Raw genomic sequence first — 16,924 nt, forward strand, 5'->3', positions numbered from 1 at the left:
TATGCATATATTGTGAAATAATTACTACAATCAAGGTAATTAATGCATTAATCATGACATAGTTACCATTGGGGGTGTGTGTGTGTGTGTTTGGTGAGGACACTTAGGATCTACTCTGTTGGCAAATTTAAAGTAAATAACACAGTATAATTAAATATAGTCACCATGCTCTACATCAGATCCCCAGAACTTATTTATCTTAAAAGTTTATACCCTTTGGCCAGGCATGGTGGCTCCCGCCTGTAATCCCAGCACTTTGGGAGGTTGAGGCGGGCAGATCACCTGAGGTTGGGAGTTCAAGACCAGCCTGATCAACATGGAGAAACCTCATCTCTACTAAAATTACAAAATTAGCCAGGCATAGTGGCACATGCCTGTAATCTCAGCTACTCAGGGGGCTGAGGCAGGAGAAACGGTTGAACCCGGGAGGCAGAGGTTGCGGTGAGCCCAGATTGCGCCACTGCACTCCAGCCTGGGCAACAAGAACGAAACTCCGTCTCAAAAAAAAAAAAAAAAAAAAAAGTTTATACTCTTTGACCAACATCTCCCCATTTCCACCCACTCTCCAGTCCTTGGCCACCACCCTTCTACTCTCTACTTCTATGAGTTCAACTTTTTTAGCTTCCACATATATGTGAGATCACAAAGTATTTGTCTTTCTGTGCCTGGCTCATCTCACTTACCATGTCCTTCAGGTTCATCCACATTACTGCAAATGACAGGGTTTCCTTCTTTTTTATGGGTGAATAATATACCACCATGTATATGTATATATACACAATAATTTCCTTATCCATTCATTTGTTGATAGATACTTCAGTTGTTTCCATATCTTGGCTATTGTAGATAATGCTGTAATGAACATGGTGGTGTAGATATCTCTTCAAGATACTGATTTCATTTCCTTTGGATATATACCCAGAAGTGGGATTACTGAATCATATATTAGTTTCTAATTTTTTGAGGAACCTCCATATCGTTTTCCATAATGACTGTACCAATTTGTACACTATTGGTGGGCATAACAGTGTACACTACAAGGGTTCCCTTTCTTTACACCCTTACCAACGCTTGTTCTTTTTTTAATAGACATCCTAACAGGTGTGAGGTGGTATCTGTGATTTTGATTTACATTTCCCTAATAAGTGATGTTGAACATCTTTTCACATACCTGTTAGCCATTTCTATGTCTTCTTTGGAGAAATGTCTATTCAAGTCATTTGCCTATTTTAAAATCATAGTTATTGCTATTTAGTTGTAAAATTCATTATATATTTTGTATATTAACCCTTTATCAGAAACATGGTTTGCAATTATTTTTCCCATTCCATAGGCTGCCTTTTCATTTTGTTGATTGTTTCATTTGCCATGCAAAGCTTTTTAGTTTGATGTAGTCTCACTTGCTTTTGTTTTTGCTTGTGCTTTGGCTGTTATATCCAAGAAATCACTGCCAAGACCAATGTCAAGGAGCTCTTTATATTTTCTTCTAGGAGTAGTATGATTTCAGGTCTTACATTTAAGTCTTTAATCCATTTTGAGTTAATTTTTTTAAATGGTGTGAGATAAAGTCCAATTTCATTCTTTTGAATGTAGATATCCAGTTTCCCTGACACCACTCATTGAAGAGACTATCTTCTTACTATTTTTGGCAACCCTGTCAAAGATTGACTATATAATATATATGGATATATTTCTGGCATCTTTATTCTGTTTCATTGGTCTATGTGTGTTTTCATGTCAGTACCATACTGTTTTGATTACTATAGCTTTGTAATATAGTTTGAAATCTATATTTCAAAGTGTGACACTTGCAGTTTTATTCTTTCTTGGGATTGCTTTGGCTATTCAGGTTTTTTGTTGTTACATACAAATTTTAAGGTTGTTTTTCCAATTTTTGTGAAAAAAATGGCTTTGGAATTTTGATAAGGATTACATTGAATCTGTAGATTATTTTTTGGGTAGCGTGAACATTTTAACAATATTAGTTCTTCCACTCTATGAACACAGGATCTCTTTCCATTTATTTGTGTCTTCTTCGATTTGAGTGTCTTACAGATTTCAGTATACAGTTCTTTCACCTCCTTGGCTAAACTTATTCCTAAACATTTTATTCATCTTGATGATACAGTTTTTGTAGATAGTCTATGTATATAAAAATGTAATTGAATTGTATATGTTAGCTTTGTATCCTACAACTTTACTGACTTTATTAATTCTAATAGTTTTTTGGGGGGGTCTTTAGGGTTTTCTATATATAACATCATGTTGTACATAAATAGAGATAATTTTACGTCTTTCTTTCTGATCTGGATGCCTTTTCTCTCTTTTGCTTGCTTAATTGCTCTGGCTAGGACTTCCTTGTCTTGTTCCTGATCTTAAAGGAAAAGCTTTAGGCTTTTCATCACTGAGTATGTCAGTTGTGGGTTTTTCATTTATGGCCTTTAGTGTTTTTAATCATGAGAGGATGTTGAATTTTGTCCATCCTTTTCCCACATCCACTGAGATAATCAAATGATTTTTATCCTTTATTCTGTTTATGTGGTATATCACATTTACTGACTTGCATATATTGAACCATCTTTGCATCCCAGGGACCCATTCCACTTGATCATGGTGTATGATCTTTTTAATATGCTGTTGAATTTGGTTTGTAGTATTTTGTTTCAGATTTTTGCACCTATATTCACCAGGCATATTGGCCTGTAGTTTTCTTGTAATGTCCTTATCTGGTTTTGTTATCAAGGTTCTGCTGGCCTTATAAGATGAGTTTAGAAGTGTTCCCTCCTCTTCAATTTTTTTTTTTTTTTTTTTTTGGAAAGAGTTTAAAAAGGATTGGCAATATTTTTTCTTTAAATACTTGGGAGAAATCACACATGAAGCCACATGGTCTTGGGCTTTTCTGGGAGGTTCTTGATTACAGATTCAATCTCTTGTGCATTATTGATCTGTTCAGATTTTCTATTTCTTTGTAATTCAGTCTTGGTAGGTTGTATATTTCCAGAAATGTATCATTCCTGCCAGGTTATCCAATTTGTTGGCATGTAACTGCTCAAAGTAGTCTCTTATGATCCTTTGTATTTCTATAGTATCAGTTATAATGTCTCCTCTTTCATTTATAATTTTATTTGAGTCCTTTTTTTTGGCTAGTCTAGCTAGAGGTTGGTCAATTTTATCTTTTCAAAAACACCAACTCTTAGTTTCATTGGTTTTTTCTATTCTCTTTAAGTTCTCTATTTTATTTATTTCTGTTCTAATCTTTATTATTTCCTTCCTTCTGCTAACAGTAAGCTTAGTTTGGTCTTCTTTTCCTAGTTTTTCTGAAGTGTAAAGTTAGGTTATTTGAGATCTTTATTTTTCTTTCTTAATTCTACAGTTTAAATTACAGAATTTAGGTTGTGGGTTTCTATGAGTTCACTATATTATTCTCTTGTCTTATGTGTATGCTTCAAAATCTTCACAATAAAATCTTACAAAAAAAGCGTACACAGAAGCTGAATGTGCAAAATTCAAAACACAGCGTAACTTTGTTAAAACAGGAATGGGATTCCAGAGCTTTTGCACTGGTTCCTTCCATGCCACCTGAGATATACCTCCCTGGAACTCTGGTCTGAGGAACACAACTTGAAATGACTGTAATATATAGATAAGCCACCTTGTCAGGTAGGGTAAGTACTAGCAAGATGCAATAGTACTGTGGGGGTTTTAGTTATCTAAATAGCTGCTCCAAAACCTCGGTCTACTAAGACCAGGGTATCACTAACTTTTTGCCTTGTACTGCTAGCAATTTCATTTACACATAGAAATAGCAAGGAAAATGGCTACTTAGAACTAAATTCTGATCAAATAGGAAGGGCTGGTAAGTGACAGATCATTGGCAGAAGGTTGCCAGGTGGCTTTGGGATGGGCAATGAAGGTAACACTGGACATAATCAGATGTGTATCTCAGGGATACTCATCGTGATAATCTAATCAGTTATTAACAAAGGAAGGAGAAGAGAGGAAAAGCGTCCGAAGTAACCAGTGGCCATAGAGGTAACTGGTATGTTCAGGTTAAAATGTACAAATGACAGGAGGAGCAAATAATTGAGGATGAATACAAAAGCCTTGCACAGACTTTTAAGTGTAGTTTCTGGAATGCTAAAGACAAAAAGTAAGACTTTTGAAAAGGATGTGAAAGATATATTTAGGGATAGAAGCAAAATAGAGAAAAGTCAGAAACACTTCTTAATCAGATGGCTTCACATGAACCGAAAGTCAATTTCTCATTTCCTCTGTCAAAGAGCATGTTCTTCAAACCGCAAAGGAGAAAATAGAACTCATTTACGTGAGTATAGGTGCCTTCAAACGTGACCACAGAAATAATACACTAATAGCTGAAAAGTTTAGGAATCAGGAGAGGTGGCATCAAACACAAAGTGGTTCTTGTATCCCAGTGGGAAAACAAATACGCTCCTGCAAATATTGATTCATAAGGTGATGTAATCCCTGGAAAATTCTACGATGAAATATTACACAGGAGTTCGATAAGCATTTGGAAAAAGTAGTAGTGATAACCAGACAGTAATGGGTACACTGTGAACTAACCTCACATATTTTATTGGTTGGTTTATTAGAAGGAGAGATTAAGGATGACAGAGACCACAATCCACTTGTCTTTAGGCAAGACATTTGCCAAGAATTTAATGATGTCTTCTTGGACCAGGATAAATGACTGTACAGGGAGGTAAATTTAAATGTCTGTTACTGATTAAAGAATTGTTACAATGTGTAGATTAATAAACAGAATGTCAGCTGGGTATGGTGGCTCATGCTTATAATTCCAATACTTTGGGAGGCCCAGGTGGGAGGACTGTTTGAGTCCAGGAGTTTGGAACCAGCCTGGGCAATACAGTGAGACCCCATCTCTACAAAAAGTAAAAAAATTAGCTGGGCATGGTGGTATGCACATAATCCCAGCTACTGGGGAGGCTGAGGTGGATTGATCGCTTGAGTCTAGAAGGTAGAGGCTGCAGTGAGCGGTGATCGTGCCACTGCACTCCAGCCTGGGAAACACAGCAAAACCCTGTCATTCATTCATTCATTAGTTAAAGTAAATAAATAAATGGAATGTAAAACTGAATTGAGGGGGAGGTTCCTGGACTTGACGTTTGATTGTTCCAGTCTGTCTTTTTTTCTATGATTTAGAACTCGGGATTGTGAAAGCAGAGGATGACATGATGCTGCAAGGGACAGGAAATGCTCTGACAAGGTATTCAAAGATACAGATAGGATGGAACACTGAGAAAAAATAAATAAAACTCTTTGGGTACAAATGTAAAGTTCTGTACTCAGGTCTTAGAAAATCAATTGTGTAAGTACAGGCTTGGGGATAATACGAACATTTTTGAGATTGACGTCTATGATTCAATTTTGTAGTGTGGCAGCCAAAAGGGCCAATGCCATTTTAGTTTGATTTAACACAAGTGTAAAAATCAAAACCAAGAAGGTAGCAGTCCCACTGTGCTCTGACCTGATCAGATTACAACTGAAACACTGAATACAGTTCTAGACTAGACAGTTGAAGGAAGAATTGATAAACTGGACTGTGCTTAAAGGGAGGGGACAGCTGTAAGCCATCGAATATGGGAAATGGCTGAAGGAACTAGAAAGGTTAGGTTGGAAAAAAATGAGACTTCAGGGAGTCAAATGTGATCTTACTACATATGACGGCTGTTAGAGGAATGGAATTGTTTAATGATGATTCAGAAGCTAGAACTTTACTTAAAAAGAAAAGAGGCCAGGCGCAGTGGCTCACGCCCATAATCCCAGCACTTTGGGAGGCCAAGGCAGGTGGATCACAAAGTCAGGAGTTCAAGACCAGCCTGGTCAAGATGGTGAAACCCTCTCTCTACTAAAAATACAAAAATTAGTCTGGTGTGGTGGCAGGCGTCTGTGATCCAGCTACTCGGGAGGCTGAGGCAGGGAATTGCCTGAACCTGGGACGCAGAGGTTGCAGTGAGCCGAGATGGCGCCACTGCACTCCAGCCTGGGCAACAGAGTGAAACTCCGTCTCAAAAAAAAAAAAAAGGAAAGAAAAGAATTCAGCTCAAGATAGAGAAAAACATTTTAACAATTGGAGGTATTTAAACATCACTTGGGGTGCTGTGTGGTATTAAGTTCCTCATCTGTGGAAGTATCCTAATGAAAGTTAGAAAGGCACTGGTCTGTAAGGTTGTAAAGGTAACACTTACTTTGCAGTTTGTGAGATGTTGGATTCGGTGACCACTGAAGGCCTTTCAAGGTAGAATTCTATGCCATGAGAACCGCACTGAAATCAGTCACTCAAACACAATGTCAGGGAGGTTTTTATACAGCATAAATAATACTCCGATAATGTGAATTGCTTATGACTTCAAATTTTTAAAAATGCACTTAGACACAATATTTAAGGTTATTAAGGAGACTGAGCAAGTAAAGATAATAAACATGCAATATTACCTTGACAGGATAAGAAAAAAGCTTAACAAAACCAAAATCATCTCCAGTGGCTAAAAGGGAACAGTCTTTGGTAAGACTAGCAGCATTTACGTCAGTTATATCGCTATGTGCTGGCCAGATTCCCTCACAGGTGGGCCCCAGGACACAGGTCCATGTGTCCCACTCTATCTTCTCAATCTGAAAAAGAACGAAAGAGAATGATATTTTTGCACAACCTAGTTTGTTTTATTTAAAAGAAACAGTTTGTACCTGAGTAATTCTAAATTACTTTGCCAACATTAGGCATTTGTGTTGAGTGCTGAGGTACACAAATTCTAAGTTGCATATTTAAAGTGGTTATTTGCATTATCTTAAGAAATTAACACTGCAGTCAAATACCCAAATGTTTTTCTCTAGATAAAATGAACATTTTGAAATTGTGGAAATTTGATAATAATAAGGTATTTTACCTCTTAACTAGACATTTATCATTGTATAGGCCATAAGCTGGATCCAGATTCCCCAACCCCAGCACTGATGTCTTAGGCTGGAAAATTCTTTGTTGTTGGGACTGTCCTGTGCATGTCAGGATGTTTAGAGCATCTCTGGTCTCCACCCACTGGATGCCAGTAGCATACCCTTGTCCCCAGGCATTGCCAAATGTTCCTGGGAAGCAAAATTGCTCTCAGTTGAGAATCACTGAGCTAGGCTGATCAATGGAGATGATCATTTAGCAAATTATTTTAAAAAGTTACAAGACACAACTTTAAAAAACATGACTGCTTCCTTGGAGGAAAAAGTAATAAGATTCTGTGGCAAGCTTAATATGCTGTATACTCTAGAGAGACTACTTTAAAAATCTGAAGTTCTATTCATGTTCTATTGCCATGAATCTTTTATCCTTTAAAGCTGTTTTGTCTGAAATTCTTGGCTAGAATATTTGTAATTTGTATAGGTTAAATCCTGATAAGACTGAGGTTTTTCTTTCCATTTTCTTAAAACAATAATAGACAATAACAACAACATTATGGCTTTCCTGGGAGATTTTATCTCATTTACTTTCATTCAACGTCTGCTATTACACTTTAATATTCCAGTTTCTTTAGACGAAGCACTGTTCAGAAGGAGTAAAAGAAATTAGAGAACTGTAGCTAAAATTAAAGCCCAGATCTCTCTTTTTGAATTTGAAACTGTTTTGCACATTGCTAATGTACCTTGCCTAATTTCCACTTGTTGTTATTGCTTAGAAGAGAAATTACAAGATAAAGATGCAGCCAGGAGTTTTAGTCACAACGTGGTAAGGTGCTATACGTTTGTTAGTCCCTCAAATTTCTCCTCATTTAATCTCGTGTGTTTCTTTTGGAGGCACACAGAGGTGGAAACAAAAATCTGAATCTGGTCCTGTGACTTGGGGGCCTCAGGTAGGAACACAGACCAAGGTGACTCATGGTGGTTCCCCCTGAAATCACCTCAGTGTTAGAATTGGAGTCCCTGAACCCCTTATGATGTCCTAACCTAACCTTCACAGGAAGAGAAGCAGGGAGAACCATCCCTTGCTGGTTCTGGAAGCATGCTTTTGGCCATTGACTCCCTTCCAAATTCTAGATTCCATCTCTAAGACTCTCCTAGTCCACTCACAATCCCTACAGTGATGCTGGCCTCATTATCCCAGCAGGAAAGGAAAGGGAGCTGGTATTGCTCCCCTGGCAGACACCCCAACACAAAACTGTTGGCCAGATCAGGACACCGTGTTCTCCAGGGGAAGCAAATGTCGAACTTGCTGGAAGCTACAGAAATTGCACTTAAAATGGAGCATTAAGAATGATACCTATAATCCGTCAATGCAAAAGGGTTAAATAAACCTGTTAAAAATGCTGGAACTAAGATGGAAGGAGAGTCCTCAAGGGATCCCTTCCTTAGCACCTTGCCTCAGGTAGACATATTATCATTTTGCAAAGGAAGCAACTGAGGCCCACGGAGAGGTTACATCACTGCAGTCACAGCAAGCTTAGGAAGCTGAGGGGGAGGTTTGCTCCAGAGAGTTTGCCTCCCAATATGGTGCTGCTTTAACTGTACCATTTGTATCAGATGGATTTGAAATGGGCATTTTAACATTTGTCATATTTTAACAATTTGCTGGGTAAGCTTTTTATTAGTTTACCATGATTGTTTCTTAACAAAAAAAATTGCTTCTTTGAAAAAGATTTTCCAAAATCCCTCATGCTCAGTCAAAGGGCCTTATAATATTGGGACTAACATGATGAGCTACCTCTTCAATGCTCTCAGTAGTGGCACTACTAGGGAAGTTGGCCAAGAAAGCATCAGTTGGAGGGACTCTGCAACCAACATCTCAGGAATCAGCCTCTGGAGTAACAAATGTGCACCACAGGGTAACGAATTAACTCTTCAGAGCAAGAGCCTGTCACTTTGGGCAGCATTATAACATGGATTTTCCTTTTGTGCATTTTCTTTTATATAATAATTGCTCATCTGTTCCAAGCCAGCCTCATCCTCCTCTACCATTTGGTTAAATTACATTTCATTTTAGTATACTTATTTGGGGGCACTAAAACAGGAAGGGAAAGTACAGCTGAAATGATGTGAAATGATATTTAAATCCACAGGAGAAATTGAAAGCCTTCATGGTTTAGGCCATGGAGTCACACATAGATGCCTTTGGGTTGAGATCACAGTGCTGCAGGTCTTTTGCCCTCACAGAGCCTTAGTTTCCTTATCTGTAAAACCAGATTGACAACTATCACGTAAAACTGTTATGAGGATTAAAATATACGTGTATATATTCTGAAATTCATGTGGAGCCAAAAAAGAGGCTGAATAGTCAAAGCATTTCTAGGCAAAAAGAACAAAGCCAGAGGTATCATATTACTGGACTTCAAAGTATACTACAAGGCTACAGTAACCAAAACAGACTGGTACTGGTATAAAAAGACATATAGGCCAATGGAATAGAGAACCCAGAAATAAAGCTGCACACCTATAGCCAGCTGATCTTCGACAAAGTCAACAAAAATAAGCAATGGGGAAAGGACTCTGTTTAATAAATGGTGCTGGGATAACTGGCTAGCCATATGCAGAAGAATGAAACCAGACCCCTACATTTCACCACACACAAAAATTAACTCAAGATGGATTAGAGATTTAAATTTAAGACCTCAAACTATAAGAATCCTAGAAGAAAACCTAGGAAATACCATTCTGGACATCGGCCTTGGGAAAGAATTTATGACTAAGTCCTCAAAAGCAATTGTAACAAAAACAAAAATTGACAAGTGAGACTTGATGAGTTTAATTAACTAAAGGGCTTCCACATAGCAAAAGAAAATATCGACAGAGAAAACAGACAATCTACAGAATGGGAGAAAATATTTGCAAACTATGCATCTGAAAAGGGTCTAATATCCAGAATCTAAAAGGAACTTAAGTCAACAGGCAAAAAACAACCCCATTAAAAAGAGGGCAACAGGAGTTGGAGACCAGCCTGAGCAACATGGCAAAACCCTGGCTCTACTAAAACTATTATACAAAAATTAGCTGGGCATGGTGGTGTGCATCTACAGTCCCAGCTACTCGGGAGACTGAGGCAGGAGGATCACTTAAGCCCGGTAAGTCGAGGTTACAGTGAGCCGTGATGGTGCCACTACACTCCAGCCTGGATGATACAGCAAGACCCTTAAAAAAAGGTCTTTAAAAAAAAAAAAAGTGGGCAAAAGATATGAAAAGACACTTCTCAAGAGAAGACATACAAGCAGCCAACAAACATGAAAAAATGTTTATCATCAATCATTGGAGAAATGCTAACCAAACCACAAGATGCCGTCTCACACTCTTCAGAATGGCTATTATTAAAAGTAAAAAAAATAACAGAATCTGGCAAGGCTGAAGAGTAAAGGGAGTGCTTATTCACTGTTGGTGGGAATGTGAATTAGTTTAGCCTCTGTGGAAAGCAGTTTGGAGATTTCTCAAAGAACTTAAAAAAGAACTACCATTCTACTCAGCAATACCATTACTGGGTACATACCCAAAAGAAAATGAATTGTTCTACCAAAAAGACACATGTACTCATATATTCATTGCAGCACTATTCACAATAGCAAAGATATGGAATCAACCAAGATGCCCATCAGTGACCAACTGGATAAAGGAAATGTGGTACATATACACCATAGAATACTATGCAGCCATAAAAAATAATGAAATCATGTTCTTTGCAGCAACATGGATGTAGCTAGAAGCCATTATATTAAGAGAATTAACGCAGAACAGAATACCAAATACCACATGTTCTCACAAGTGGGAATAAAGCATTGGGTACACACAGACAGGAAGGCGGGAACAACAGATACTGGGAATTAATTACTGGGGGGTAGAGAGAGGAGGTGGCAAAGGCTAACACACTATCTACTAGGTACTGCACTCACTACCTGGGTGATGCAATAATTTGTATGCCAGTCCTCAGTGTCATACGATAGACCCATGAAACAAACCTACACATGTACCCCCTGAATCTAAAATCAAAGCTGAAATTAAAATTAAAAATAAAAGTATATAAAGTATCTGGCAGTCAACAAATGACCAGTGAATGAATGACATAATTAAAAATACCTCTTACTCAAGGCCATAAGTTTCTCCATATAAAAAAGTTAAAAAGAGGACTGATCAGAGACAAATAAATTGGAATTGGGGAGGGGAGTGAGATTAAAATTTCTCAGTGAACAATTTCCATTAATACAATGCCATGATCTATAACAATGTATATTTTTTAAGTACTACACATATACTTTCTTTACGAACAATGAAAATGCAAATGTACACGTGTCCAAATGTCTTAGGGAGAACCTTACAATACTGGGACAGTTTAAGATACTGGCAAACTGAAGCGAGGGAGAGGCAGATGCCTGCCACTCAGTGGCATACCCTTACCTCCTTTTCCTCTAAGGAAGCAATATTTCCTCATCCTCATCAACAGTTAGACCAGGGCTCATTATGTGCACACCCTGAAAGAGGTACGCATCTACAAAAGCCATCTAGCTTTCAAGAGGTGTTAGTTTAGGGATTCAAAAATTTTATCTAGGCTTTGATTTCAGCAACTAAAAAATGATGTATGTAGCTAAGGACATAAGGAAACATGGAAAAAAGAAAACAGTTTGATACAATACAATGGTCAGATTGCAGATTGTTTTTGTCTCAAAAAATAATTTCCAGGCTGGACACGGTGGCTCACGTCTGTAATCCCAGCACTTTGGGAGGCTGACGTGGGCGGATCACCTGAGGTTAGGAGTTTGAGACCAGCCTGGCCAACATGGGGAAACCCCATCTCTACTAAAAAAATAAAATAAAAAAATTAGCTGGGTGTGGTGGCAGATGCCTATAATCCCAGCTACTCGGGAGGCTGTGGTGGGAGAATCGCATTAACCTGGGAAAGGGAGGTTGCAGTGAGCCAAGATGGCGCCCCTGCACTCTAGCCTGGGCAAAAGAGCAAGACTCCACCTCAAAAAAATAAAATAAAATTCTGTTGTTATAGATAATAATGTTCACAATTACAAATAACCACTGAGAAAACATATTTCAAAATGTATGTTCATAAAAAGCTTTGCACAAAATGACATGTCAAATGGAAAAAGGAATATATAACATCCAAATTGCTAGCTTATTCATTGTCTTCAGGCAGAGAAAAATTAATCAGAGCACCAACTGTACATTGCTACACCAGTGGTATGATAAATCCATATGTTCTGGGAACCTGGAAACCAGATTAAGCAATCAGATTTAAGACACAATGAAACTTAAAGGTATAGTAAATATAATCCATATTAGTAGTTAATGTGATAGGTTTTATTAAAATGCACATATTAAATCTTCACAAAATATCTTTAAAAATCTTTGTGTATGATTGTTACCTCTGAAGGTCTTATTATATGCCGTTTGCCTCTTGGAGCTTCAAAAAAAAGTTGTTCTTTGGCACCTGAATTAACTTGCAATAATTTTCCTGTTATGACAGAACGAAGTAGAGAGACAATTAAACTCTGACTTTATCTCTTTATTATAAAATGAGAAGCATGGGTGCTGCTATTTTGATTCATTTTAATCAAAGTCTCATAAATTGAGTAAATACATTTTGAATTATTCAGAAGGGCATGTACAGCAAATTACATGATGTGGTATAAACCCCAAAGTTGTGATTTTTAGAATATGGACTTCATAATATTTGACCTTCAACATCCTTCAAATAACAGAAGAATAAAGCTTGATATGTTTTACTCTGCTGCACTGAAAATATAGTTTTCCAAAGCCTGAGAAAAATCAGTTTTCCCCCTGTTTTTCCCAGTTGCCTCTCAGCAAACTGTGTTGGCAAGAATTATGTCATTGGAAGATTATGGCAATTAGAAATAAAACACTTATTGTGAGCATTCACATTTACTTAGGACTGAGTTCTAAATTTGCCTTTAAAGTTTAGAAACAGAACACACAAACTATAAATGCTCATTCCTTCCCCACCCTCTGGTCTTACTTGAACATTTGAAAAGAAATCCAGGACTTTCCCCAAGGAAAATGTTGGGCAAAAATAGTCTTTCAGTCTGATGTACAATTATAATCTTGGATTTGACATTGAAAAAGTTTACATTTCCTAATTCTCCTCCTACAATGGCAACAATCTTGTAAGGCTTAAAATGTAAATGACTCAAGGTATATATGTTCCAGTATTTTTGCCATTTTTTAAATATTATGGAAAGTTTCAAACATGTATAGAAGAAGAATATAAAGAACCCCTGTATGCCCACTGTTCAGCCTCACCAGCTATTAACACGTGGCCAACCCTGTTTCATGAACCTCCACCCTAGATTATTTTGAAGCAAATTTCAGACATCATAATATTTCACCTATAAATAATTCAGTATACATATACATAATATTTCTCCTTTTGTTTTTTCCCATAACTATGTATATCTAGTAGTTTTGAAATATCTTTCTTAGAAAAATAATACCAAAATAAGAACTTTTTGGTTTAGATCGTGTTCTTTAGCATTTAAATAGGCACCACCTTGATCTGCAATCTAGCTTGGCTAATCTTTTTTTTTTTTTTTTTTTTTTTTTGAGATGGAGTCTCGCTCTGTCACCCACGCTGGAGTGCAGTGGGCAGTGGTGTAATCTTGGCTCACTGCAACCTCTGCCTCTCAAGTTCAAGCGATTCTCTTGCCTCAGCCTTCCGAGTAGCTGGGATTACAGGCACCCACCACCACGCCTGGCTAATTGTTGTATTTTTACTAGAGACAGGGATTCATCATGTTGGCCAGGGTGGTCTTGAACTCCTGACCTCAGGTGATCTGCCCACCTCGGCCTCCCAAAGTGCTGGGATTATAAGGCATGAGCCACCATGCCCAGCCTAGCTTGGCTAATCTTAAGAAGTTGTAGATCTACTTCTACGTGACTAAAAATAAGGTTCTCTCATTTCTAAACTGACAACTTTAATCATTTCTAATTTGGTGAATTATAACACAGTGATTAGGGGATTTTTCCTTGACTTGGAGCAAATATATCTGAAAATGTGTACCCTGAAATGGGCACATCTTCTGACTTTATGGCTGAATATATGTAAGTGAGAAAAGAAGAAAGGGAGTTAGTTATCTTTGACTATTTAGAATTATAAGAAAATGAGTAACCAATACTTTTCCGATGAACTAAATACATCTGTAAAGTAATTCTATTTTTAGGACACTCAAGAGTGATTGCAAATGACAAAGCACGTGGACAAACAGTTATTCAGTGAACACATTCTTTGAATATGGCTAATTTTAGATGATATTTGGCCATGAGATACTAAGATAATTCAGAGGACTATAATCCTCAGATAAATCCCAACAACTCACTTTACATCACAGTTTCAAAGATCATACTTCACTTAAAACCAAAAACGAGAAAAATCTCTCAGTGAGGTAATTTATGATTGCAAAAATATTCGAGAATCTAAACACATAGACAAGTACCGGAAGTGCTGTGTAGCATTGTAGACAGCTTGTAGGGTCCCCATCTAGCCCATGCCCCTTCCCTGAGAACTGCCCCCCACGGTCATGTTTGTACTCTGGGGGCAGATGTTGATCCTGGAGGGGCCAGGCTCACACTGGGCTGGGTAATCAAAATTCTCTCTTGGTAAAATGGAATCTGAGAGGCTGAATCAGTTGGTGCCTACCGGGATGAGATGTGGACTTTGGGCCTGTGGGTGGCATTTTGGGCAGCCGAGACTGGGCCATGTGCAGATGAAGTAGAGAAAGGCTGCTTGTGCAGAGAGAGGGGTCAAAGGCAGAGATAAGACCCAGAAGAGCAGTGGATGCTGAAACTAGCTGCCTAACAGTGGGAGAGGAGGGGAGAGGAACTGCTTGCTTGGTTTCTGCACATTTTCTAGTTCATTGCTAAAGTCAGTTCCTTGGCAGGTGTTCTTTCCTGCTCTTGGATTCTATAAAATATCTCCGTATCTTTCCAATAAACTCATCTTTTATTATTATTTTAAAATTTAAGCTGGTTTCCAGCCTGGGCAACATGGTGAAACGCCGTATCTACTAAAAATACAGAAAAAAAAATTAGCCGGGCATGGTGGCAGGCGCCTGTGGTCTCAGCTGCTCGGGAAGCTGATGTGAGACGGTCTCTTGAGCCCGGGAGGCACAGATTGCAGTGATCTGAGATTGCGCCACAGCACTCCAACCTGGGTAACAGAGTGGGACCCTGTCTCAAAAAAAAAAAAAAAAAAAAAAAGTTTAGGTTGGTCTGAGTGGGTTTCTGTTCTTTGCAATCAAGGATGTGAAGAAGAAAAAACCAAACCAAGAAGCTATTCTTCTATTAGGAAGGAATAATTAAAGGTATTTTTTTAAAACCAAAATTTTCTTTACTGCTGCTAATACACGTTTTTTAAGCATGAGGAAATACTTAGGTCACCACTCCTTTTTCTCTCTGCCTGCTGTGATATCTATCTATCTATCTATCTATCTATCTATCTATCTATCTATCTATCTATCTATCTCACCACTGACATATTCTGAGGATGAGGAACAGAAGCAAGAACAAAAACTCTGTTTGCATTTATAACTGCTCTTGAATAACAGTAATCCTTTCAGAATCACATTTTTATTCACTGGAAATATCTGCTCACACAGATTAAAAACTGAAAGACACCCATGTCCTTACATCACACATCTTGCGGGTACCATAGAGCTTTGCAGCCCACAAAGTGATCCACATACATCATCCCAGCTGCTATATAATTTACAAGTTAGAATAGTTCCAACAATTGGTACTAAATGTACCAAATATCAGGCCATCTGCAATAAAAATGGGAATGAAATGTCCTATTATGGCTCAAATTGTCATTTTTTTTTATTTATTTTTTTGAGACAGAGTCTCGCTCTGTTACCCAGGCTGGAGTGCACTGGTGCGATCTCAGCTCTCTGCAACCTCTGCCTCCCGGTTCAAGTGATTCTCCTGGCCTCAGCCTCCTGAGTAGGTGGGATTACAGGCGCCCGCCACCACACCTGGCTGATTTTTGTATTTTTAGTAGAGATGGGGTTTCACCATGTTGGCCAGGCTGGCCTCAAACTCCTGACCTCAGGTCACCCACCTTAGCCTCCCAAAGTGCTGGGAATACAGGTGTGAGCCACTGCGCCCAGCCTTCAAATTGTTAATTTGTAAAGGATGTTATAGCCTGGTATTTCTAGAAAAGACCTTACAGCATTTAGAAAATATCCTTTCTATGTTTTCTCTCCCTCCATACATTTTTTCTTTCTCAAGCATTCCATGCTGCAGCTTTCATTCAGAGGTAGCTGATGTTCCTGCAAAAGCCCAATGCACTTTTTGGCTTTCCAAGGACCTGTAGTTGCCATGGGCACAAGAGGCTGCTGAGGCTGGCGGCTTTGCCATCCCCCACCCTGAGAAGCCAGCTGGCTCTGGCAAATGCTTTCACTATTTTTGACAGGATCAAAGGCATGAAACAGATCCCTGCTTCTAAATTCTGCTCTCAACCTTGCCAGACCCTGGAGGCCCCTGCTGTGAAAGCTAGGCTGGTTTTGAGGCAGCATGGCACATTCTCGAGATCAGGCATTTTGGGGACTGGGATGTCGGGAATACAGGAATATCAGGATGACACATGTCTCATGGTTAGTGGAGTTAGATCAAGGAAGATTCACGGGCATTCTTGCTCTTATTCTCCAGATGGTGTAATTCTTCCCTAAAAATCAGAAGTGTCTCTACTACTCTCAATCCACAAAAGGCACTTGGTCCGACCCCCTCACCTGACTGCAGGGACCCTTACAATGAGAGACATGGTGGCTTTTCAAAGACCTTTGACTCCACTCCTCTCCTGCTCACTCCCAGGACCCTCCCTCAGCATCCTGAGCTCTAGGAGGCTGGCCGTGGGCAAGATTATGGAAACAGGGAGGTTTGCTTCTCTTTCCAACAAGTGATG

The 16,924-nt window shown here is 38.6% G+C and overlaps 1 protein-coding gene across 7 annotated transcripts in view; it reads right to left on the minus strand.

Moving 5' to 3' along the window:
• EML6 (EMAP like 6) overlaps nt 1–16,924 on the minus strand; it is a 259,228-nt gene that overhangs the window by 52,026 nt on the left and 190,278 nt on the right. For all 7 annotated transcript variants that reach the window (XR_008522134.2, XR_008522133.2, XM_024242556.3 and 4 more), the window contains exons 25-26: nt 12,375–12,463; nt 6,478–6,654 (exon numbers count right to left, since the gene is read on the minus strand). Coding sequence is in view for 5 of the 7 variants with exons in the window: in XM_024242556.3 (XP_024098324.2) it covers nt 6,478–6,654; nt 12,375–12,463 (266 nt within the window). In the remaining 2 variants the exon portion in view is untranslated. The remainder of the gene's footprint in view (nt 1–6,477; nt 6,655–12,374; nt 12,464–16,924) is intronic.

This window comes from Pongo abelii, chromosome 12 (genome assembly GCF_028885655.2).
Source record: "Pongo abelii isolate AG06213 chromosome 12, NHGRI_mPonAbe1-v2.0_pri, whole genome shotgun sequence".
Classification (NCBI taxonomy): Eukaryota; Metazoa; Chordata; class Mammalia; order Primates; family Hominidae; genus Pongo; species Pongo abelii.